This window comes from Rhinoraja longicauda, chromosome 40 (assembly GCF_053455715.1).
Source record: "Rhinoraja longicauda isolate Sanriku21f chromosome 40, sRhiLon1.1, whole genome shotgun sequence".
Taxonomy (NCBI): Eukaryota; Metazoa; Chordata; class Chondrichthyes; order Rajiformes; family Arhynchobatidae; genus Rhinoraja; species Rhinoraja longicauda.
The window spans coordinates 4,987,261-5,013,274 of record NC_135992.1 but is presented as its reverse complement, the minus strand read 5'-3'; the positions used below and the strand labels follow the sequence as shown (position 1 = coordinate 5,013,274).

General features: G+C 52.2%; 1 protein-coding gene across 3 annotated transcripts in view; it reads left to right on the top strand.

Annotated features, from left to right (window-relative positions):
* scaf1 (SR-related CTD-associated factor 1) overlaps window positions 1–24,360 on the top strand; it is a 59,076-nt gene extending 34,716 nt beyond the window's left edge. For all 3 annotated transcript variants that reach the window (XM_078430798.1, XM_078430797.1, XM_078430799.1), the window contains exons 7-12: window positions 1,172–1,299; window positions 4,044–8,162; window positions 12,280–12,353; window positions 14,622–14,885; window positions 17,364–17,492; window positions 20,871–24,360. In XM_078430798.1, the coding sequence (XP_078286924.1) occupies window positions 1,172–1,299; window positions 4,044–8,162; window positions 12,280–12,353; window positions 14,622–14,885; window positions 17,364–17,492; window positions 20,871–21,041 (4,885 nt within the window). In that variant the 3' untranslated portion in view covers window positions 21,042–24,360. The remainder of the gene's footprint in view (window positions 1–1,171; window positions 1,300–4,043; window positions 8,163–12,279; window positions 12,354–14,621; window positions 14,886–17,363; window positions 17,493–20,870) is intronic.
* The last annotated feature ends 1,654 nt before the right edge of the window (window positions 24,361–26,014 follow it).

Here is a 26,014-nt window from a genome sequence, read left to right as displayed (position 1 = left end):
TGCCAACTTCTATACTCGTTACTCTGACTGATGACGGCCAAGTCTTTTTGACCACCCTATCTACCTGTGATGCCACTTTCAAGGAACAATGCCCCAGCACTCCGAGATCCCTCTGCTCTACAACACTACCCAGAGCCTTACCATTCACTGTGCAGGTCCTGCCCTTGTTAGACTTCCCAAAATGCAACACCTCACATTTTTCTGTAAGGGTCCTGCTGTAATTTATGACAACCATCTTCACTACCATCAAAACCACCCACTTTAGTGTCTACTGCAAAATGGCTAATCATGCCTTCTATGTTCTCATCCAAATCATTGACATAGATGCCAAATCATTGACATAGATGCCATATCATTGACATAGATGACAAATCATTGACATAGATGCAATATCATTGATATAGATGACAAATCATTGATATAGATGCCAATCATTGATGACAAATCATTGATGTAGATGTCAAATCATTGATATAGATGACAAATCATTGATATGGATGACAAATCATTGATATAGATGACAAATCATTGATATAGATGACAAATCATTGATATAGATGCCAAATCATTGATATGGATGACAAATCATTGATATAGATGCCAAATCATTGATATTGATGACAAATCATTGATATAGATGCCAAATCATTGATATAGATGCCAAATCATTGACATAGATGCCAAATCATTGACATAGATGACAAATCATTGACATAGATGACAAATCATTGATATAGATGCCAAATCATTGATATGGATGACAAATCATTGATATGGACGACAAATCATTGATATGGATGACAAATCATTGATATGGATGACAAATCATTGATATAGATGCCAAATCATTGACATAGATGCCAAATCATTGAGGACCTAGGTTCAAAGTGAAGGGGAAGAGATTTAATAGGAATCCGAGGGGTTCGAGGGTGTGTGGAACGAGCTGCCAGAGGAGGTAGTTGAGGCTGGGACTATCCCATCGTTTGAGAAACAGTTGGATAGGACGGGTTTGGAGGGATATGGACCAAACGCAGGTAAGTGGGACGAGTGTAGCTGGGACACTGTTGGCCAGTGTGGGCGAGTTGGGCCAAAGGGCCTGTTTCCACACTGTATCACTCTGTGACTCTATGACGCTAACCCCTTTGTTGTCTGATGTTGGTATCTTGTCCAGTGGCAGGTTGGAGCCAGAAGATGCGGCGGACTTGCACGAAGGTGGCGTCTCCAGTCTGGGCGTCCGCTTCGTGCGCCATCTCAGGTTTACTGTCAAGAAAGATCACACCTGGAGATACAATAAGTCAGGTGAGAAAGTATCCCTCTTGTTCCCCTTCTTGTGCACGCCCACACACCGTTGTACAGGGCCCTAGTGAGACTGCACCTGGAGTACTGTGTGCAGTTGTACAGAGCCCTAGTGAGACTGCACCTGGAGTACTGTGTGCAGTTGTACAGGGCCCTAGTGAGACTGCACCTGGAGTACTGTGTGCAGTTGTACAGGGCCCTAGTGAGACTGCACCTGGAGTACTGTGTGCAGTTGTACAGGGCCCTAGTGAGACTGCACCTGGAGTACTGTGTGCAGTTGTACAGGGCCCTAGTGAGACTGCACCTGGAGTACTGTGTGCAGTTTTGGTCTCCAAATTTGAGGAAGGATATTCTTGCTATTGAGGACGTGCAGCGTAGGTTTACTAGGTTAATTCCCGGAATGGCGGGACTATCATATGTTGAAAGACTGGATCGACTAGGCTTGTATACACTGGAATTTAGAAGGATGAGAGGAGATCTTATCGAAACGTATAAGATTATTAAGAGGTTGGACACGTTAGAGGCAGGAAACATGTTCCCAATGTTGGGGGAGTCCAGAACCAGGGGCCACAGTTTAAGAATAAGAGGTAGGCCATTTAGAACGGAGATGAGGAAAAACGTTTTCACTCGGAGAGTTGTAAATCTGTGGAACTCTCTGCCTCAGAAGGCAGTGGAGGCCAATTTTCTGAATGCATTCAAGAGAGAGCTAGATAGAGCTCTTAAGGATAGTGGAGTCAGGGGGTATGGGGAGAAGGCAGGAACGGGGTACTGATTGAGAATGATCAGCCATGATCACATTGAATGGCAGTGCTGGCTCGAAGGGCCAAATGGCCTCCTCCTGCACCTATTGTCTATTGTTTCAGGACGACCGCCTGTAGAATTCACGACACCTTGGGCTGCAATCAGGGTTAGGGGTGCAGTGTGCACTGAGGCTCTTGCTGTACGATCAGTATACTCCCATCTTCTTTGCAGCACTCGAGGATGTTGCCTGGACTCGAGGGCCTGACTACAGGGAGAGGCTGGCCAGGCTAGGACTTTATTCCTTGGAGTGCTGGTGGCTGAGTCTCCCCTTGTAGAGGTTTAGTTTAGTTCAGTGATACAGCGCGGAAACAGGCCCTTCGGCCCCACCGAGTCCGCACTGACCAGCGATCCCCGCACACTAACACCATCCTACACACGCGGGACAATTTACACTTGTGCCGAGCCAATTAACCTACATACCTGTACATCTTTGGAGTGTGGGAGGAAACCCGAAGATCTTGGTGGAAACCCACGCAGGTCACGGGGAGAGCGTGCAAACTCCGCACAGACAGCACCCGTGGTCGGGATCGAACCCGGGTCTCTGGCGCTGTGAGGCAGCAACTCTACCGCCGTGCCGCCCAGAATTCACATCATGAGGGGAATAGATACGGTGAATGGATTAGATAAGGTAAATGAGTCACTCAGAGTAGGGAATCAGGAACCAGAGGACATAGGTTTACATAGAAACATAGAAACTAGGTGCAGGAGTAGGCCATTCGGCCCTTCGAGCCAGCACCGCCATGCAATATGATCATGGCTGATCATCCAACTCAGTATCCCGTACCAGCCTTCTCTCCATACCCCCTGATCCCTTTAGCCACAAGGGCCACATCTAACTCCCTCTTAAATATAGCCAATGAACTGGCCTCAACTACCTTCTGTGGCAGAGAATTCCACAGATTCACCACTCTCTGTGTGAAAAAAATCTTTCTCATCTCGATCCTAAAAGACTTCCCCCTTATCCTTAAGCTGTGACCCCTGGTTCTGGACTTCCCCAACATCGGGAACAATCTTCCTGCATCTAGCCTGTCCAACCCCTTAAGAATTTTGTAAGTTTCTATAAGATTCACGGTGAGAGGGGAAAGATTTAATCTGAACCCGAGAGACTGGGTGGTGGGTGCATGGAACGAGGTGCCGGAGGAGGTGGTTGAGGCAGGTACTAGGACAACATTTAAAAGATATTTTGACAGGAACGGTTTGGAGGGGTATGGGCCAAACGCAGCCAGGAGGGACTTGTGCAGAGTAGACTCGATGGCCTAATTCTACTCCTGTAACTTGTGAAGGTGCCAGTGCAGTCCTGGGTGATAGTGGGTAATATTGAAGCATAAACCCACTGTGTGCTGGCATGTTTAGAGATACAGCGCGGAAACAGGGACTTTCTGCCCACCGGGTCCGCGCCGCCCAGCGATCCCCGCACACTAACACTATCCTACACCCACTTTGGGACAATTTTTACATTTACCAAGCCAATTAACCTAAAAACCTGCACGTCTTTGGAGTGTGGGAGGAAACCGGAGATCTCGGAGAAAACCCACGCAGGTCACGGGGAGAGCGTACAAACTCCGCACAGACGGCGCCCGTAGTCGGGATGGAACCCGGGTCTCCGGCGCTGCGTTCGCTGTAAGGCGGCAACTCTACCGCCGGGCCGCCGTGACCGCCCGCATGTTTACAAACTCAAAGAGCGGCGCAGGGGAAGAAGAGTCTCGACCCGAAACATCACCCATCCCTTCTCTCCAGAGATGCTGCCTGTCCCGCTGAGTTACTCCGGCATTTTGTGTCTATCGTCTATGCAAAAAAAGTAACAATGATAAAGGAAGCACCGGACTGTAACCCGTGCCCATGTATTTCTAACCAAATATAGATGAGTCGTTGTAAGAGGGATAGAACGGGATTTGAGGAAAAGTTGTGGGGGATTGTTGTTGACTTGTCTTCGTTTCTCCTTGCAGTGTCGGCTGATTTCTCACCTTCGTCGCGCCGGGGACAATCGCCCAGCATCATGAGGGAAGCTCTTCCTTACAGGGACTGCTTGTGCAACGGTGGGCTGTCCGGCAAGAGGAACCATTCCATGGGACCCCCCGGCGTCAGAACGACAAGTGATGGCCTGGGCTCGTTGGACCCGTACATTGTCTCCTTGGACTGTTTGAGGCGGGGGTTGCTGGGAAACACGGGCAGCCCGGAGCGATCGGAAACGGCGGCGGGCTCGAGAACGAGAGACCCCTCGACAAGGACAGAGAGGAGCGGCCAGGCGGCGGCGCTGGCGGGCTCGAAAGCGCCGGCGTTCTCCCCGGACGCAGACCTGGCGATGAGACGAAGGCTGGGCCCGTTGGGGGTAGAGCTCGGATGCCCATCGCAGAGAAGCGACAGGCTGAGTCCCAGCACGGAACGCGGGCCGACGGCCAGCTCCCCTCTGAAGAGGCTGGTGGGTCACGCCCAGGGCTTGCACCCCTTGCAAGGAGGCAGTTGGGGCCTGGTCCTTGGCAATGGCGGCGGCATCTCCAACGGGCAGCAAAGGCCGCTGAACGGAGGAGGTTGCTCCAACTCGGGGAACCAGCCCGGCTCCTCCAGCGTGTCTCAGACGTGTCCTGACAAGGCAGAGTCCAGCTCCGTCCCTCGCCACCAGGGCGTCGCCAACCGCATCGGCTGCTCGGACGGCCGACGGAGGCCCGAAGCCTACGACCCCTTCAGCCCGACCGACGAGGAGAACATCAACGGGGGGTTCCTGGGCGGTGACCTCTCCCCCAGGCAACGGCCGGGCCTGGAGGAGGAGGAGGAGGAGCCCGAGGAAGAGGACGAGGAGAAGTACGACCCTTTTGATCCGACCGGCTCTATCGCCAGCTCAAACAACCTGAGCCCCATGGGAGACGACTCGGAGGGCGAGCTGAAGATTGTCAGCGACGCCGGACTGACCGAGGACGAGGAGGAGGAGGAGGAGGAATGCGTGAGTCCCGAGTACGAGATGGAGCCGTCTCCGGAATCGCCAGCGTGCGCGTCGCCGGATGTGGAAGTGCAGGCGGGCTGTGGGCGCGTGGCCAAGTCTAATCTGGAACCGGACGTGTACAGTTCTCCAGAGTACAGAGACCTGGAGCGTGAAGCCCCGGCCAGCTTTGGTCAGGGCCTGAGCTCCGCAGTGGGAGCAGAATTCCAAGCAGACGCCAAGTTCCAGCTTGACGCCATCTCCCAGCCAGACTCCGACTCGGTCGACTCCGACTTTGATGATCGTTCCCCGAGCGAGCTCATGATAGACGAGTCGGTCGGCGCCACGCTCGAAGAGGAAGAGCCGCCGTCGCCGCCATCGCCACCGGCCGCGGTGGATTTTGGCTTCACGCGCAATCCCCAGCCCAAGATGGAGACCAAGACCCCGAAGGCCGCCGAGAAATGGGGCCACGCCGCGGAAGGGGGCGGCACCTGGAAGGGTGAACCGGCCAAAGAGACGGGCTTCAAAGCGAAGTCGAGCGCCGGTCCCACCGAACCGCCCCGGCACCAGGCGGCTTTGGAATCGCAGAACGCTCCGCGGTATCGCAAGGACTCGGAGAGGGCCGCTCCCGAGACGGCCGCGCCTCGGCCAACCCAGAGCCGGTCGGCGGAAAAGACGGGCTCGAGCGGCCGGCCCGCCTCCAAGTCGGCGTCGAAGCAGAAGTCGCGGGCGGAGGCGGCGCGGGCGAAGGATAAACCGGGCGGCAAGGCCCACTCGAAGGCCGAGCACAAAAGCAAGTCCTCTTCCACCGCCAGGTATCACCACAAGTCCCACCGCACCGTCGAGAGGAAGGACAACCTCGTCTTCACCGTCAACGTCTCCAAGTGGCCCGACGATGCGCGTGCGTACGACGACTCGGAGATCGAGGAGGGCGAGATCGTGCAGCAGGACGACGAGAACTTCAGCCCAGCCAGAGCCTTCCGCACCCGCGGGAGAATCTTCGAGCGCCTGCGGGGCGTGGAAGGGGACGACTTCATCTCCCTCCACGCCGACTCCGACGAGGGGGGGCTGCAGATAGACCTGGGCGACAACTCCGCCGAGGGTGGGCGCAAGAAGCTGGATTGCCGGAGGAAGGTTCCGGAGCCGCCAAGGGAGAAGCTCCCCAAACACTCCCGGTCCCCGGCCGAGTCCAAGGGCCAGTCCGGCTCACATTCCGAGTCCAGCTCCCGCAGCCGGAAGAAGCGCAAGCGGGAGCACAAGAAGGCCCGCTCGAAGGAGCAGAAACGTTCCCGGTCGCAGTCTCGCGAGCGCAAGAGGTCCACGTCCAGATCCAGGCTGCGAATCCACCACAAGAAATCCCGGTCCAGATCCAGGTCGTGGGAGCGGCGGAGGTCCAGCTCTCGCTCGCGCCACAAGGTCTCACGGTCCCGCACCGGCTCGCGGGAGCAGCGCCGGTCACGGTCCTGGTCGCCGCCCGTCAGCGGCGGCGCGTCGGCCCCGGGCTGCACGCGGGCCTCGGCCGAGCGGTGGAAGGGCCGGCCGCCCCCGCCCAGGGAGGGTGGATCCTTCCACCGCTCCCGCTCCAGCAGCAAGTCCAGGAAGGAGCACCACAAGAAGGAGAAGCAGCGCGAGATGGAGGCCGCCAGGCGGAGAAGGCACTCGCGTTCACGGTCCAAGGAGAGGCCGCAGAGGGAGAAGAGGCAGCCCAGCCCAGCCCCTCACAGGGCCAAGGAGAAGAACGAGAAAGAGAAGGACAGGATCAGAGAGAGGAACCCCGCGCTCGAGAAGAAGCATGAGAAGGCAGCAAAGACCAGGCGGGACAGCAGGATCGTGGTTCCTCCGTCCATCCAGGAACTGAACGACGACGACGACATCCTGATCAAGGCTCGCTCCATTACCAGGACGATCACCGTCAACACGGGAGAGGCCATGGTGGACCATGAAAAGACGATGGAGGTGTCCGTCCTCTCTCCGGCCCGCAAGGCCCTGTACGACTCGGACGAGCTGGGCTTCGAGAACAGCTTCTCCGACGCCGAGCCCGCCGATCGCCTGCAGGACGCCAGGCTGCCCGGGAAAGGGCCGGAGCCCGGCAAGAACGAGCGCAGGAACCTTCACGACAAGAGCCACCGGGCGGGCGAGCCCGGCGCCAAGGCGGCCAAGGTCAAGGAGCGGAAGCGAGCTCACCCGGAGGAGAAACCGGCCAAGGAGAAGAGGAGGAAAAAGCTGACCGACGGGCAGAAGGCGGTGGCGGCGGCGGCAGTGGCGGCCGACAGCCTGAAGGCGGAGAAGAAGACGAAGGAGCACCTGATGGGCGGCCAGTCTGGGAAGAAAATGAAGGGGCCGGCCAAGGAGAGCAAGCAGCAGGTGCCGCGGAAAGTCAAGCTCCAGTCCAAGGTGGCCGTGCTGATCCGAGACGGGGTGACCTGCGCCGCCTCCATGAAGGAGGAGCGCGGCAAGGGCGGCGGCCTGATCGGCATCAAGTTCAGCCGCGACCGGGAGAGCAGGTCGCCCTTCATGAAGACCGAGGACAAGCACCACAACGAGCCGAAGGCCGGCCGGCACCGCGCCGCCGAGGGCCCGGACAACAAGGGCGCGCCGATGAGGCCCGCCAAGGGGAAGGCCGCGGCCAAGCCCCGCTCGGCGGCCAAGAAGGCCAGGGCGCCCGGCGGCAAGGTCAAGGGGTCCGGCAAGAAGAAGAAGCAGCAGGAGGCCAAGCCCAAGCCCGCCCTGAAGAAGGCGCCCAGCGAGAGCGGAGGCAGCGGCAGTAGCAGTAGCAGCAGCAGCAGCAGCAGCAGCAGCAGCAGCAGCAGCAGCAGCAAGGACTCCAGCCCCTTCCGCATCAAGGACGAGCTGCTGTGGTCTTCCTCGGAGAAGTCCGACGACAAGCCGATCCCGCCCAGCCCCGCCAAGGACGCGGTGGAGCAGGGACTCTCGCCCCTCTCGCAGATCTCCGACACCAACTCGCAGCCCCCCGAGCCGGCCTTCCTGCCCAAGGAGCCGCCGCAGCACCAGCCCCCGTCCCCACCCCAGCCTCAGCAACCCAAGGATTACCACGAGCACACCGACACGGCAAAGGTCAACGGGGACAAGCCACGGACCGTGGGCAAGCCCTTGTCCTGGGACCTCCAGACCGGAGGCGGAATGTTAGCACGTAAGTACGAACGAACGAAAGAATGAACAAATTAATTAATGAATTGATTGATCGATTGATTGATTGATTGATTTATTGATTGAGTGATTGATTGATTAATTGATTCCTCTCTTTTCCAGCTTCCCCCCCCCCCCCCCCCCCCACTCCCATCAGTCTGAACAAAGGTCCCGGCCCGAAATGTCATCTCCCCAGTTGGTGCCTGGAGTAAAAGGATGGGTGACGTTTCGGGTCGGGACCCTTCATCAGACTAATTGTTTGGGGGGGGGAAAGAAAGCTAGTAGTGAGGAGGGCCAGGACAAAGTGTGGCAGGTATCAATAGACAATAGGTGCAGGAGTAGGCCATTCGGCTCTTCGAGCCAGCACCGCCATTCAATGTGATCATGGCTGATCATTCTCAATCAGTACCCCCGTTCCTGCCTTCTCCCCATACCCCCTGACTCCGCTATCTTTAAGAGCTGTATCTAGCTCTCTCTTGAATGCATCCAGAGAATTGGCCTCCACTGCCTTCTGAGGCAGACAGTTCCACAGATTCACAACTCTCTGACTGAAAAAGTTTTTCCTCATCTCAGTTCTAAATGGCCTACCCCTTATTCTTAAACTGTGGCCCCTGGTTCTGGACTCCCCCAACATTGGGAAGATGTTTCCTGGCTCTAACATGTCCAATCCCTTAATAATCTTATACGTTTCAATCAGATCCCCTCTCATCCTTCTAAATTCCAGCGTATACAAGCCTAGTCGCTCCAGTCTTTCAACATACAATAGTCCCGCCATTCCGGGAATTAACCTAGTGAACCTACGCTGCACGCCCTCAATAGCAAGAATATCCTTCCTCATAATTTGGAGACCAAAACTGCACACAGTACTCCAGGTGCGGTCTCTCTAGGGCCTGTACAACTGCAGTAGGACCTCTTTACTCCTATACTCAACTCCTCTTGTTATGAACATTCCATTGGCTTTCTTCACTGCCTGCTGTACCTGCATGCTTCCTTTCAGTGACTGATGCACTAGGACACCCAGATCTCGTTGTACATCCCCTTTTCCTAACTTGACACCATTCAGATAATAACCTGCCTTCCTATTCTTACCACCAAAGTGGATAACCTCACACTTATGCACATTAAACTGCATCTGCCATGCATCCGCCCACTCACACAACCTGTCCAAGTCACCCTGCAACCTCATAGCATCTTCCTCACCGTTCACACTGCCACCCAGCTTTGTATCATCTGCAAATTTGCTAATGTTACTTTTAATCCCTTCATCCAAGTCATTAACGTATATTGTAAATAGCTGCGGTCCCAGCACCGAGCCTGCGGTCCCAGCACAGGTGAACACAGGTGAGGGGGGGGGGGGCATGAACAGAAGTGTTGAAAGTATTGAAGAGTTGCGAATTGTGAAGCCGGAGGAAGGAATGTAGGGGGACGCGGAAAAATCGGTGCAAATCTAGGTGGATCACGGGAGGATGGGGCGGGGGGGGGGGGGGGGGGGGGGATGATGGTGAGCTGTTGTTAGGGGTTACCTAAAATTGGGGAATTCATTGCTCATACCGCTGGGAAACCAAAATGGAATACGGGGTGATGTTCCTCCATTTTGGAGGATCATCGCTCTGGCAATGGAGGAGGCCCAGGACGGGGAGGTCAGTCAGAGACTGGGATGGGGAGTTAAAGTGATCGGCAGACCGGGAGACCCAGCAGACAGAACCTTGGCGGACAGAGCCCGAGTGTTGGACAAAATAGTCGCCGCGTTGATTAGTGCCGGAGTCTGGGGTAATGGGGAGATGGCAGGAGAATGGAGTTAGTGGGGAGAGATAGATCAGCTACGGTTGAATGGCGGAGTAGACTCGATGGGCCGAATGGCCTGATTCTGCTCGACCCGAAACATCACCCATCCCTTCTCTCCCGCAATGCTGCCTGACCTGCTGAGTTACTCCAGCATTTTGTGAATAAATACCTTCGATTTGTACCAGCATCTGCAGTTATTTTCTTATACTAAGATTATTAAGGGGTTGGACACGCTAGAGGCAGGAAACATGTTCCCAATGTTGGGGGAGTCCAGAACCAGGGGCCACAGTTTAAGAATAAGGGGTAGGCCATTTAGAACTGAGATGAGGAAAAACTTTTTCAGTCAGAGAGTTGTGAATCTGTGGAATTCTCTGCCTCAGAAGGTAGTGGAGGCCAATTCTCTGAATGCATTCAAGAGAGAGCTAGATAGAGCACTTAAGGATAGCGGAGTCAGGGGGTATGGGGAGAAGGCAGGAACGGGGTACTGATTGAGAATGATCAGCCATGATCACATTGAATGGCGGTGCTGGCTCGAAGGGCCGAATGGCCTCCTCCTGCACCTATTGTCTATTGAGTCTCACCAATGGCCTCACCAATGCACAGGAGGCAGTAGATACGATTAGAGGAGGTGCACTGGGCCTTCTGCCTCCGCTGTTTCCTTGCACTATTCCCCACGCCGCTCGACATCCAGAAATCCATTGATCTCGACTTTAACTGCTCCAATGCCTTCTCTGTTTAGGGACAGTTAGGCACGCTCAATTGCCAGCTGCTCCCTCTCCCCCCCCCTTGCCCGGCCCCGGGGCGAGACACCCCAGCAGGCAATGGGTCCAGGGGTCGTCAGTTAGGGGAGGGTTGCCGGGCCCGCAGGAGAGCTTTGGACCCAACTGGCCGCCTAGTATCCACCCCAAGATTGTAAATGCTGTCTTCCCAGTCCCCTTAACTTCCCCCCCCCCCCACATTTCAGAGATTGAACAAAAAAACTCATCAGGTCAAGCAGCATCTGTGGAGCAAATTGGAGTATGTCAACATTCTGGATCGAGAACATGCATTGTTTCTGATGCTGCTTGGCCTGCTGAGTTGTTCTCGGCATCCTATTCATTTTTGTATTTTAAAAAAAAGAGTGCTGGAGTATTTCATCAGTCAGGCAGCATCTCTGGAGGACATGGGGGGGGGGGCTGAAGAAAAGTCCTGACCTGAAACATCACCTATCCATGTTATCCAGATATGCTGAAGGTAGACATAGTGCTGGAGTAACTCAGCCGGTCAGGCAGCATCTCTGGAGAAACTCTTTCTTCAGCCTGACCCGAATCATCACCCGTCCTTTTTCTCTCCAGAGATGCTGCCTGACCCGCAGAGTCGCGCCACCATTTTGTGTCCGTCTCCAGTATAAACCAGTTCCTTCTTACACATTGATTTCTATAGCCACCTATGCAAGTCCGTGGAAGAACACAGGGGATTGTGTGAGGATTGGAGATTAAAAAATGGACTAAAACCATCTCTCGGTTTCCATTGTAAGTTAGTGTCCTAACATGAGCGTGCCCGTAACGTCAACTGTGCTAACACTTGAACAAGGGGCCACAGTTTAAGAATAAGGGGTAGGCCATTTAGAACTGAGATGAGAAAAAACTTTTTCAGTCAGAGAGTTGTGAATCTGTGGAACTCTCTGCCTCAGAAGGTAGTGGAGGCCAATTCTCTGAATGCATTCAAGAGAGAGCTAGATAGAGCTCTTAAGGATAGCGGAGTCAGGGGGTATGGGGAGAAGGCAGGAACGGGGTACTGATTGAAAATGATCAGCTATAATCACATTCCGACCGTGACCACCATTAAAGTTTTCTGTGACTTGTGCCACAGTCGGCCTTCTGTCGGTTCGGACCAGGCGGGATAGCCTTCGTTGCCCTCGCGCATCGATGATCCTTGGGCGCCCAACACCCTGTCTGTCGCCGATTTGTGGTCTGTCCCTCCTCGGACCACTGTCGGCCGGTACTCACCACTGCTGACCGGGAGCACCCCACAAACCTTGCCGTTTCAGAGATGCTCTGACCCAGTCGTCTGGCCATAACAATGAGGCCCTTGTCAAAGTCGCTCAGGTCTTTACTCCTGCCCATTTATCCTGCATCCAACACATCAACTTCAAGAACTGTTCACTTGCTGCCTAATATATCCCACCCCTTGACAGGTGCCATTGTAACAAGATAACCATGTTATCCAATTCGCCTGTCAGTGGCCATAACGTTTTGGCTGATCGGTGTATATCCCTAAGCCCACTGATAATTGACTGTGAGGTGAGATTTTTTCCTTTTGAATGTAATTTGGGGACTTTTCCTTTGTGTTTCAAGTTACTGCACTGCTGTTCAAGATGGAGGAAGCCAACCGAGCAAAAGCCCAGGATTCCTTCCAAGCCATCACCCAGGTACTGTTGCCTAAAGGCCCCGAATGTGCCTTCACATTCTCTCTGCAGAATTGAAGTTGGGAGGCCATGTTGCAGTTGTATAAGACGCTGGTGAGACCGCATTTAGATTATTGTGTTCAGTTCTGGGAACCGTGCTGTTGGAAAGATATCCTTCTTTCGTGTCCATCGTCTATGTCTCAAATGTTGGGCCAGGCTCTTGCACAGTGGACCGCCTTCTCGTTTGCCACCGCTCGATCTTCCAGGCAGCATTGTTCGCCAAGAAGTGGGCATCGTAGTAGGTGTGCCATGGATTGTACAGATGTTTCACGTTCACATTCTGTGTCAAGATCTTGAAAGATATTGTCAAGCTTCAAAGGGCTCAGAGAAGATTTACGAGGATGTTGCCAGGACTAGAGGGTGTGAGCTACAGGGAGATGTTGAGCAGGCTGGGTCTCTATTCCTTGGAGCGCAGGAGGATGAGGGGCGATCTTATAGAGGTGCGAGGAGAGGAATAGATCGGCACATGAGAGGCACAGAATCTTGCCCAGAGTAGGGGAATCGAGGACCAGAGGACATAGGTTCACGGCTTGTACTCGCTGGAATTTAGAAGATTGAGGGGGGATCTTAAAGAAACTTACAAAATTCTTAAGGGGTTGGACAGGCTAGATGCGGGAAGATTGTTCCCGATGTTGGGGAAGTCCAGCCAGAACAAGGGGGTCACAGTTTAAGGATAAGGGGGAAGTCTTTTAGGACCGAGATGAGAATGTTTTTTTTCACACAGAGAGTGGTGAATCTGTGGAATTCTCTGCCACAGAAGGTAGTTGAGGCCAATTCATTGGCTATATTTAAGAGGGAGTTAGATGTGGCCCTTGTGGCTAAAGGGATCAGGGGGTATGGAGAGAAGGCAGGTACAGGATACTGAGTTGGATGATCAGCCACGATCATATTGAATGGCGGTGCAGGCTTGAAGGGCCGAATGGCCTACTCCTGCACCTATTTTCTATGTTTCTAAGGTGAAGGGAAAAAGATCTAATAGGAATCTGAGGGGTAACTTTTTCACACAAAGGTTGGTGGGTGTGTGGAACAAGCTGCCAGAGGAGGTAGTTGAGGCAGGGACTATCCCAACGTTTAAGAAACAGTTAGACATGTATATGGTTAGGACAGGTTTGGAGGGATATGGACCAAGCGCAGGCAGATGTGACTAATGTAGCTGGGACATGTTAGCCGGTGTGGGCAAATTGGGCTGAGGGGCCTGTTTCCACACTGTATCACTCTATGACTCTACGACTATCCATTAGAATTGCCGCCACCTCTGAACTCGAGCAAAGCTGGCTGTTTCTCTCACACACCTATGGACCCTGAACCTGCTCTTTAGTCAGAGGGTGGTGAATCTGTGGAAGTCATTGCTGCAGTTGGCTGTGGAGGCCCAGGCAGTGGATATTTCTAAGGCGGAGATGGACGCATTCTGGACTAGCATGGGTGTCAGGGGTTATGGGAAGGCAGGAGAATGGGGTTGAGGGGGAGAGGCAGGTCAGCCATGATTGAATGGCGGAGTAGACTTGATGGGCCGAATGGCCTAATTCTGCTGCTAGAACTTATGAACAACTCCTTACCACACCAAGGTAACTAGTTGCCAAAGGGCCATTATTAGTTCCTCCTCTGTTAGCTGGTGATACAAGGGGAGTGATACAGTGATAGGAACTAAAAACTTATCTTAAAAAGTCACGCGGTGGGATTGTAGTCAGGGCGTTTAAGATGTCACAGCTGCTGGGATGTAGGAAGGAGGTGCAGCAGTGGGACCAAGATGCTGGAGGAGCAAGATGGACCACTCGACCCTAAAAATCGTAGTGCGTCACGGCGGCCATTTTAGTCGGCAGAAACTTGCAGGAACATTTAAAAAGAAACAACAAAAATCTGTGAATTGATAGATGAGATATATTCTGCATTTTAATGGTATCATCACACATACTGTTCCCCCAAAACACTGATCACACTGCGAGAGGCAGAGCGAACGGCGTGGTTTGCTTACTAAAATGGCTCCTTTGCGTACTGCACTTCAGTATAGGCGATTTCAACGGAGTGGTCCATCTTGCTCCTCTAGTATCTTTGAATGAGACTAACTCGTGTGCGGGGATCGCCGGTCGTCGCGGACTCAGTGGGCCGTAGGGCTTATTTCCGCGCTGTATCTCTAAACTAAACTAGGCTAAGCGTGGTGCACAAAATGGCCGTCACCTGCGCTGTGCCAATGTACGAAGCTGGCAGCCGGATAACTGTTCGATCTCTCCACAGATTCTCAACCAGGCGAAGCCCCCTGCCTCCCAAGTGCCGACCAGCCTGTCCGCCCAGCTGCACGCCGGTAAGCCCGGGCCCAAGTTTCTGCGCCAGGGCTCCCTGTCGATGCTGGGCACCTCGGCCGGGCCGCCGGCGCTGTCGGGTTCTGCCGGCCAGCCGCCCGCCACCACCTCCGGCAAGCTCTACAACATGCTAGACAGTGGCGAGATGACCAAGATGGAGGGCTCCACCAGCTCCGATGCTAACATGGACAGCGATAGGGTAAGCTTCCCCAGCTAGCCGCAGCAGAGCGCAGCGCTTTGGCACAGCGGTAAGCTAACCGCAGCAGAGAGCAGCGTGGTGGCACAGCGGTAAACAGCACAGTGGCATAGAGGTAGACTTGGCCTTCATTGCGAGAGGATTTGAGTTTAGGAGAGTTTGAGTTGAGTTTAGGGAAAGATACGAAAGAGTAAGATGTGAAAACGACAGGTCAAAGCAGACAATGGTCAGGGATATCTAGGAATGGGTTGATTGTTTGAACAGTCTTTTATCCAGAGCAAGGGAATAGACAATAGGTGCAGGAGGAGGCTATTCGGCCCTTCGAGCCAGCACCGCCATTCAATGTGATCATGGCTGATCATTCTCAACCAGTAACCCATTCCTGCCTTCTCCCCATACCCCCTGACTCCGCTATCCTTAAGAGCTCTATCTAGCTCTCTCTTGAATGCATTCAGAGAATTGGCCTCCACTTCCTTCTGAGGCAGAGAATTCCACAGATTCACAACTTTCTGACTGAAAAAGTTTTTCCTCATCTCAGTTCTAAATGGCCTACCCCTTATTCTTAAACTGTGGCCCCTTGTTCTGGACTCCCCCAACATTGGGAACATGTTTCCTGCCTCTAACGTGTCCAACCCATTATAATCTTATACGTTTCGATAAGATCTCCTCTCATCCTTCTAAATTCCAGTGTGTACAAGCCTAGTCGCTCCAGTCTTTCAACATATGAAAGTCCCGCCATTCCGGGAATTAACCTAGTAAACCTACGCTGCACGCCCTCAATAGCAAGAATATCCTTCCTCAAATTTGGAGACCAAAACTGCACACAGTATTCCAGGTGCGGTCTCACTAGGGCCCTGTACAACTGCAGAAGGACCTCTTTGCTCCTATACTCAACTCCTCTTGTTATGGAGGCCAACATTCCATTGGCTTTCTTCACTGCCTGCTGTACCTGCATGCTTCCTTTCAGTGACTGATGCACCAGGACACCCAGATCTCGTTGTACGTCCCCTTTTCCTAACTTGACACCATTCAGATAATAATCTGCCTTCCTATTCTGCCAAAGTGGATAACCTCACACTTATGCACATTAACCTGCATCTGCCATGCATCCGCCCACTCACACAACCTGTCCAAGTCACCCTGCAACCTCATAGCATCTTCCTCACAGTTCACACTACCACCCAGCTTTGTATCATCTGCAAATTTGCTAATGGTACTTTTAATCCCTTCATCCAAGTCATTAATGTATATTGTAAATAGCTGCGGTCCCAGCACTGAGCCTTGCGATACTCCACTAGTTACTGCCTGCCATTCTGAAAGGGACCCATTTATCCCCACTCTTTGCTTTCTGTCTGTCAACCAATTTTCTATCCATGTCAGTACCCTAACTCCAATACCATGTGCACTAATTTTGCCCACTAATCTATGTGGAACCTTGTCAAAGGCTTTCTGAAAGTCAAGGTACACGACATCCACCGGCTCTCCCCTGTCAATTTTCCTGGTTACATCCTCAAACAATTCCAGAATAGAGAACCATCAGGACAACTTTGTAACACAAAGGTTGATGGGCGTATGGTACGAGTTGCCGGAGGAGGTAGTTGAGACAGAACGTTTGCGAAACATTTAGACAGGTACATGAATAGGACAGGGAAAGTATTTGAGGCGCGTGTAAAAACAACATTGGAAAAGCTTGTCCACAAAGGCCGGTTGTGGTGGTGGTGACACTGGACCAAGGTTGCTGGGGGTTGGTGTGGCCAGGTGGCGTTGCCAATGTTCTCCACCGCTGCCCTGTGGCGCTGCAGGCCCCGCCCGATCCCCGCGCTCGGCCTCCTTGGAGCGGCGCCCCATCTACTGGAGGCCCAGGCTGCTGTAGGGCCTCCAGCGGCCCACACCGCCCACACCTCGACACGGACACGATGAATTGAACTGAATAAATTTTATTAGCCAAGTATATACACACACATACAAGGAATGTGCCTTGGTGCTCCGCTCGCAAGAAACAACACGACATACAATAAACAATTAAGAATTAAACATTATAATTTACACATGTGAAGAATGAAATACAATACCAGAGCAAAAGGAGGCTACAGACTTTTGGTTGCTGAGTAGAGCTACTGCTCGTGGGGAAGAAAGTTGTTTTTATGTCTGGCTGTGGCTGCTTTGACAGTCCGGAGTCGCCTTCCAGAGGGAAGTGCTCCAAAGAGTTTGTGGCCAGGGTGAGAGGGGTCAGAGACGATCTTGACCGCTCGCTTCCTGGCCCTTGCAGTGTACAGTTCGTCGGTGGGGGGGAAGGTTGCAGCCAACAACCTTCTCGTAACATCCCGCACATACGCCGTCCCTCGCCCCAACCGCGCGCCCCCACCCCGAACGTCTGAGGGTGGGGGAGGCGAGCCCCCAGCCCCTGGTCGCTGGCAGCGGTTAGTACTGACTGTCGCTGTGTGTGTGTGTGTGTGTGTGTGTGTGTGTGTGTCCCCACAGTACCTGAAGAAGCTGCATACTCAGGAGCGGGCGGTGGAGGAGGTGAAGCTGGCCATCAAGCCCTTCTACCAGAGGAAGGAGATCAACAAGGACGATTACAAGGACATTCTCCGCAAAGCTGTACATAAGGTGAGCTTTAGGAGTGCGGGGGGAAACCGGGGCACCCGGAGAGAACCCACGCTGTCACGGGGAGAACGTGCAAACTCCTTGCAGGCAGCTGCCTGTTCTTCCCGTGACAGCGTGGGTTTTCTCCGGGTGCCCCGGTTTCCTCACGGTCAGGTGGTCAGGATGGAACGCGGGTCTCTGGCGCTGTGAGGCAGCAACTCTACCGCTGCGCCCCTGATATGTTCGTTTCCTCCACTGTTTAGACTGCAGTGTGCATCATCTACAAAATGCACATGCAAAGGCATTACAGTCTTTACAGTTTAGTGTAATGACACGCGCACCGAGGTACAGTGAAAAGCTTTTGTTGCCCGTGCTAGCCAGCCAGCGGAAAGTCGACACATGTTTACAATCGAGCCATTCGCAGTGTACAGATGCGTGATAAGGGAGCAACGTTCAGTGCAAGGTCAAGCCAGCAAAGTCCGATCGAGGATAGTCCGAGGGTCACCAAAGAGGTAGATGGTAGTTCAGCACTGCTCTCTGGTTGTGGTAGGATGGTTCAGCTGCCTGATAACAGCCGGGAAGAAACTGCCCCTGAATCTGGAGGTGTGCTGGAGGCAGCGTGAGGAAAATACTATTATCAAAGGAGGCATTCATACCCTGAAGTTCACTGGCTGATGGACTGGTGAAATGCTAATCAGTCGGCGGTTTCTAAAGGGGGTTTTTCTGGGGCCGAGGCTTTATAAGGCACCGACCAGGCCACATTTGGAATATTGGGAACTATTTTATAGACAATAGACAATTGGTGCAGGAGGAGGCCATTCGGCCCTTCGAGCCAGCACCGCCATTCAATGCGATCATGGCTGATCATTCTCAATCAGTACCCCGTTCCTGCCTTCTCCCCATACCCCCTGACTCCGCTATCTTTAAGAGCTCTATCTAGCTCTCTCTTGAATGCATTCAGAGAATCGGCCTCCACTGCCTTCTGAGGCAGAGAATTCCACAGATTCACAACTCTGACTGAAAAAGTTTTTCCTCATCTCAGTTCTAAATGGCCTACCCCTTATTCTTAAACTGTGGCCCCTGGGCATCATATCTGAGGAAGGACGTGCTGGCGTTGGAGAGAGTCCAGGGGAGGTTTCTGTGAGTGATGGTCCCGGGGATGTGGGCTAACCTATATGGGGCCTTTGATGGCTCTGGGCTTGTACTCGCTGGAGTTTAGATCAAGTCAAGTTTATTTGTCACATACACACACAAGATGTGCAGTGAAATGAAAGTTCACCCACAGTCCAATAAAAATAAACAATTTCACACACAATCACAAACCAACACAATGCAAACAAAAATAAGAACCATCCATCACAGTGAGTCTCCTCCAGTCACCTTCTCACTGTGATGGAAGGCCAGAATGTCTTCCCCTGCCGTCTTCTCCCACGGTCAGGCTGTTGAGGTTGCCACGTTCCAGGCCGCGCCGGACGGTGAAAGGTGAGCACTGCCAGTCCAGTGCAGGAGGAAGCCGGGGCACCCGGAGAAAATCCACGTGGTCAGATGTCGAATCGGGAAAGGCCCAGGTGGAGAGGATGTTTCCACTGGAATTCATTGCCACAGATGGATGTGGAGGCCAAGTCAACGGATATTTGAAAAGCAGTGACAAAGTCTCTTGATTAGCAAGGGCGTTAAAGGTTATGGGAAGAAGGCAGGAGAATGGGGCTCAGAAGATCACGTGACTAGGAGTAGAATTAGGCCATTCAGCCCATCAAGTCTACTCCGCCATTCAATCATGGCTGATCTATCTCTCCCTCCTAACCCCATTCTCCTGCCTTCTCCCCATAACCCCTGACACCCGTACTAATCAAGAATCTATCTATCTCTGTCTTAGATATATCCACTGACTTGGCCTCCACAGCCTTCTGTGGCAATGAATTCCGCAGATTCACCACCCTCTGACTAAAGAAATTCCTCCTCATCTCCTTCGTAAAAGAACGTCCTTTAATTCTGAAGCCTGGACTCTCCCACTAGTGGAAACATCCTCCCCACATCCACTCTCTCCAGGCCTGTCACTATTCTGTACGTTTCCTCATTCTTCTAAACTCCAGCAAGTACAGGCCCAGTGCCGACACACGGGTTAAGAAGGTAAGATAGATCAGCCATGATTGATTGGCAGAGTAGACATGATGGGCCAAATGGTCTAATTCTGCTCTTATCATCTATAAAAAATACACCTACCACCATATGTGTAAAAAAAAGTCTCCCTCGGATTCCAATTACCCTCTAAAAATGTCCTATCCATGCACCTGTCCAAATGTTTCTTAAACATTGTGACAGAACTTCGTACAGCATCTTAATTCCATATACCTACCTCTTTGGTGTAAAAAAAAAAGTTGCCACTCAAGTTCCTATTAAATCCCCCCCCCCCTTGACTTAACCCCATGTCCTCTGTTGCAGAGTAGGGGAATCAAGAACCAAACTTTTCTCTGCACGTCAGTACGTCAGTACACACGTACAGGGATGACAAGGTGGGGCAGCGGTAGAGTTGCTGCCTTACAGCGCCAGAGGCCCGGGTTCCATCCCCACTACGGGTGCTGTCTGTACGGAGTTTGTACGTTCTCCTTGTGACTCGCACGGGTTTACTCCCAGATCTTCGGTTTCCTCCCACACTCCGAAGACGTGCGGGTTTGTAGGTTAATTGGCTTGGTACAAATGTAAAACAATTGTCCCCAGTGTGTGTAGGATGGTGTTGGTGTGTGGGGATCGCTGGTCGCTGCGGGCTCGGTGGGCTGAAGGGCCTGTTTCCGCGCTGTATCTCTAAACTAAACTACACGAGGACAATAAAGCTAAGGTAGACACAAAAAGCTGGAGTAACCCAGCCTGACAGGCAGCATCCGAGGAGGGACGTTTCGGGTCGAGACCCTTCTTCAGACAATAAAGCTAAACTTGGCGGTATTTATCCACAAAATGCTGGAGTAACTCAGCAGGTCAGGCAGTATCTCGGGAGAGAAGGAATGGGTGACGTTTTGGGTCGAGACCCTTCTTTAGACTGAAGAGTGGTGAATCTGTGGAATTCTTTGCCACAGAAGGTAGTTGAGGCCAGTTCATTGGCTATATTTAAGAGGGAGTTAGATGTGGCCCTTGTGGCTAAAGGGATCAGGGGGTATGGAGAGAAGGCAGGTACAGGATACTGAGTTGGATGATCAGCCATGATCATATTGAATGGCGGTGCAGGCTCGAAGGGCCGAATGGCCTACTCCTGCACCTATTTTCTATGTTATTTTCTTAAGCTAAACTTGGCGATCGATCTCCAACCGAGCCTCTCGCCACCTCCCTCCCTCCCATCCCAAGCTCACGGGCTCTCTCTGTCCTCCCTCCCATCCCAAGCTCACGGGCGCTCTCTGTCCTTCTCCACAGATCTGCCATAGTAAAAGTGGCGAAATCAACCCAGTCAAAGTTGCCAACCTGGTCAAGGCCTACGTGGAGAAGTACAAGTACTCGCGTCGGCACGGCAAAAGGCCCGAGGACGGCGGGCCGCACAGCAACGGCAAGCTAGGAAAACACGGCAAAGTCTCGGCGCAGACGTAAAAACAAAACAAAAACAAAACAAAAACAAAAACCAGACCCCCACCACCCAGAGACAGTTTTTATCAGTTACCGGAATTCAATAATCTCTGAGCACCCCTCCCCTCTGTGGTATTTTTTTTTTCATTCATTTTTAATAAGTGTGAAGACGTTTTTGTTTTTTTTTTAAAAGACAAAAAAAAAATTTTTAGAACTCCATCTGGCATTCCTGAGTTTGCGATCTCAATAGTGGCGTTGCCTGACTTAGATGCAAGAGACTCGGGACACTTTTAATGAAACGCAGACGGGGGAGGGCGGGGGGGTTAGGGGGGGGGGGCAGAATCTTCTCGGAAAGTTGGAGAAAAAAAACACTTCTATAAAAACCTGTATACTGTATTTCCCAATTGCTGTACATAGGATTGGAGCCACGGGCAAATTTTTCTCATCTCCTATATCATCTGTTAATATTCTGTTTTTCTCTCCCGCACATCCCATCCCACCTTCTCCCTCTCTCTCTCTCTCTCTCTCCCCCCTCAATCCTCCTCTGGTCCCTCCACTTTAGTTGTGCATGACGTCCCTTTTTGTAGATCAGTGAATTCTATATGTTTGCACTGTCTTTTAACCGGAAATAAATGATATTATTACACGCTCGGCAACTGAAGAGCGGTGGGCAGTATATTAGAGAGGACCCTGTCAGTCCTGGTGATGTCTATGTTCTTCGTTACTCTTTTTAAGAAAGGAAAAAATGATATATATATATATATATATATATATATATATAGTTCAACGTTGCAGAAAGGGGTACGGGCGAGCGAACGTTTTCTCATTTGCACGTGTTGAATTGGGTCAGAGGAGGGGATCGAACTGGTCTCGGAGCATGCTCTCTCTTTCTGGAAATGGAGTTCCCTTCGCCACTGCTCCCGAGGCCATTAACCCGTCTCTCGAGGCACGGCAGCGGCATTTTGTTTTGTCACCGTCCCCCACCGTCATTACTGTTGTGACATTAGTGGGGAGTGGGGTTTGGTTGGGAGGGGGGTGAAAGTGGAACGGAACAGGTTTGGGTTTATCCTGCGTCGGAGGGGACAGTGCGGTCTTGCATGTCTCACGTCCCCTCCCTGCTGGCGCCCGCGCTGCCCCTTGGTGTTCTCTCCCCACCTCCAGCACACCAACGGCCAGAAGGCTCAAGAGGCCTTCCAACAATCCCCCCCTCCCACACAATTCGTCCAACTTACACCCATGTCAAACTGTTCCCAACCACCACAGAGAAACAAGGCCAATCTGCCGACCTTCCCACTGCCTTTAATTTTGCTGTCTCTTTTATTTATTTTTCCAAGTAAAACGTGTTTCTGATTTTTCCTTTTTTTTTTTCCTTCGTGCCAGGCGGCGTGGTCAGTCCGGGCGGCGTGGTCAGTCCGGGCCGCGCGGTCAGTCCAGGCCGCGCGGTCAGGCCGGGCCGCGCGGTCAGTCCGGGCCGCGCGGTCAGTCCGGGCCGCGCGGTCAGGCGGCTGGAGTAGCCCTCCTTGCCCTCTTCTCCATTTGGGAGGGTGGGTACATCGCAGGCCCTCTGGCGTTCTTTTTAGGCATCTTCGCCCGCCTTCCTCGCGCCCCCATCTCCCCCGCTCTGCTGCCAAATCATGTTACAGACATAGGATTAATTGGGGGCCAGTTTCTGATCACGTCGGTGGCCCTGTTGCCCCCCCCCCCGTCACTCTCGCCCCCGCCCTAGTGGAGCAGTCACACCGCGCCCCTGTGTAGCATCGCCCGCCCTGTAGGTTCAGCACTCAGCAGAACTGCGTGACTGTGCAAGAAGGCACCGCGGGCGCTGGCTTACACCAAAGGGCAGGCACAAAATGCCCGAGTAACTCCGCGGGACTGGCAGCGCCTCCGGAGAGGAGTGGGTGACGTTCCGGGGTCCGATGAAGGGCCGCCTAATCCTTTTTTTTTTCTCCAGAGATGCTGCCTGAACCTCTGAGTGACTCCAGCGCTTTGTGTCTGTCTCTTGGGTGTGACTTGACTGGCAATATTACTGAGGGGGGGGGGGGGGGGGGGTAGAGGAGGAGGAACGAGATTTAAGTTTTTTAACTTGGGGCTGACCCTTGTGTGTAATATCACTGCAAGAGAAGGGGTTGCAAAGTGGTTTGGACTGACAAGTGCATTGACCTTTCCAGTGCTCGCTAGACTGGAGCAAGCCCTTGTCTGTCTATTGTTTGGTGTCATTTGCTTCTGAGTGGATTTTGCAAGTATGTGTGGTCTGATGAATGAGCCGTGTGTCTGAACGTACTGGGGGGGTGGGGTGGGGTCTGAGGTGGGAGGGCAAAGGATAAGACTGGGTCTCATGCACCCAGGGAGTATATATATATTGATAATTGGGGGTTTGCTGGCCATTTTAAATATTAGATAACCAGGGGCAAAGGTGTCCCTCTTTGAGAAATTACAGAAGCTCATCATTTAAAACAAAAAGAAACAATTTTTTTAATTAAAAAAAAAAAAAAAGCCTCAAGAAAATTGGACAGATTGTTTTGTAAAACAACTAATTTATTTCAGTTGTTTCTATTTGCAGTTGAGGAGGGGCCTCCCTAGAGTTTCTGCACTTCTGCCCCGAAGGGGAAGAAACGTCTAAACAGCATTAGCACAGTTGAAGTCCAGCGGCAGGCGGCTGTTGGGACTCGAGTCGCCAGGAGGTGGCAGGTGATTTTAGTCTCGGGTTCATCTCTAATCTCCCCCCGCGTTCCCCTGCAGACTGTAGGCAGCGACTGTGGGGTGGGAAGGAACTGCAGATGCTGGTTTACACCGAAGATAGTAGACACACAAAGCTGGAGTAACTCAGCGGGCCAGGCAGCATCTCTGGAGAAATAGGAATGGGTGGCGTTCTGTGTCTCTCGTTCGGCCATTTGTTCTATCTATCTCTTTACATCGCCGCGCCTATAATCTCCCGTCTCTCTCGGTCTGAGCCAAGGCAGGGTCTCGACCCGGAACCTGGCCCATTGCTTTTTCTCCAAGGGATGCTGCCCCTGACCCCCCCCCCCCCCCCCCCCCCCTGCGTTACTCCGGCGTTTTCTGTGCCTTGCCTTCTGCAGAGATGGCGGTGGTACCTCTACTGCAGGTTGGCAGGACGTTGCAGGGGTGGGGGGGGGAGAGTGGGTGGGAAGGGCGTCCTCTCGACTCGGAAGCAAGCGAGTTTTATGGCCGCGTTTCCCGGGACTCGGTGCGGTGATGTGCCTCTGAGAGCTGGAAGGACGGACGCCTGTGGTCGGGTAATGGTAATGCCACTGCAGTCAGCCGTGCTAATATTGTAATTATCTGCCTGTTGTTGAGAATATTGTATAAATAAAATCGAGATTGTTACAGAACACAAGTGCTAGTCTCTTTTAAAAAGTCAGATCCAAACACCTTTGTCCGAGTTCCTATTCTACCCTGACTTTAGTTAAATCGGCAGCTCGAGGCGTTCTTGCTATCGAGGGAATGCAGCGTAGGTTCACCAGGTTAATGCCCGGGATGGCGGGACTGACATACGATGAAAGAATGGGTCGACTGGGCTTAGTATTCACTGGAGTTTAGGAGGATGAGAGGGGGATCTTATAGAAACGTATAAAATTCTTAAGAGATTGGACAGGCTAGATGCAGGAGAAATGTTCCCCATGTTGGGGGAGTCCAGAACCAGGGGTCACACAGTTTAAGAATAAGGGGTAGGCCATTTAGTACTGAGATGAGGAGAAGATTTTTCACCCAGAGAGTTGTGAATCTGGAATTCTCTGCCACGGAAAGCAGTGGAGGCCAATTCACATGATGTTTTCAAGAGAGAGTTAGATGTAGCTCTTAGGGCTAACGGAATCAAGGGAGAAGGGGAAAAAGCAGGAACAGGGTACTGATTCTGGATGATCAGCCATGATCATATTGAATGGCCATACTGGCTGGAAGGGCCGAACGGCCTCCTCCAACTATGTTTTGTCTGGCTGGCTTTGGAGTCATTGGAGTGTTTTGGGGTGGGAGTGAACAAGCCACGGACACTTTCAGTTTGATGAAGAGGGTCTCGACCCGAAACATCACCTATTCCTTTTCTCCGCAGATGCTGCCTGACCCGCTGAGTTTAGTTTAGTTTGTAAAGTTCGGTTCTTAAAACAGACAACAACACAAACAGTTAAAGGTAAACCAAGCAAAGCTTTAATTATCGTCAGACGGGAGTGGGGGGGACCAGTGCTAAGGGTGTATGACCACACTCAGCGTTCCCCTTGCTTCCACTCAAAGATACAGCATTTTTATACAGAATTTGCTGCCAGGATGTTTAACACAACATTTCCTTCAAATCAATCACAAACTGTATCGAACACAATATATTTGACACCCTGCAGTCCACACCATAGGTCATTAGTCGAAGGTAAGGACCCTTATCATACCACAGAAGGTCCTGTTTTCACACTCCCACAAGTAGTCAACAGTTAACCACATCCTAATCTTAACGAGAGCATTGTCCATCGTCTTTTCCGGACATCTTTCCCAGGGATAACAGGATATACCACTCTACAGGCTTTAGGAATCACATGGTCATATCGTGCCTGGTGCAATTTTGCAAACACCAGCTATTCAGGAGCCAAAGTTCAGGCTCATCCTGTCCATTCATTCTACCATTTTATTATTTCTGTGGTTTCCAGGGGTTGTAAGTTCCAGCTACCAGACACATCCTTAGGAGCAATTAGCATTCCTCCACTTTCAACAATATAGAAGCTCCACAAACATACAAGCAGGTTTGCAGACAATGGCCAAGCATCCCATCATGCAAAGTTAATAGCCATTAACTCAAGTTTAGAGATGCAGCGCAGAAACAGGCCCTTCGGCCCACCGAGTCGCGCACCGACCAGCGATCCCAGCACATTAACACTACCCTACGCGCACACACACACACACACACACACACACACACACACACTGTCACACACACACACTGTCACACACACACACACACACACTGTCACACACACACACACTGTCACACACACACA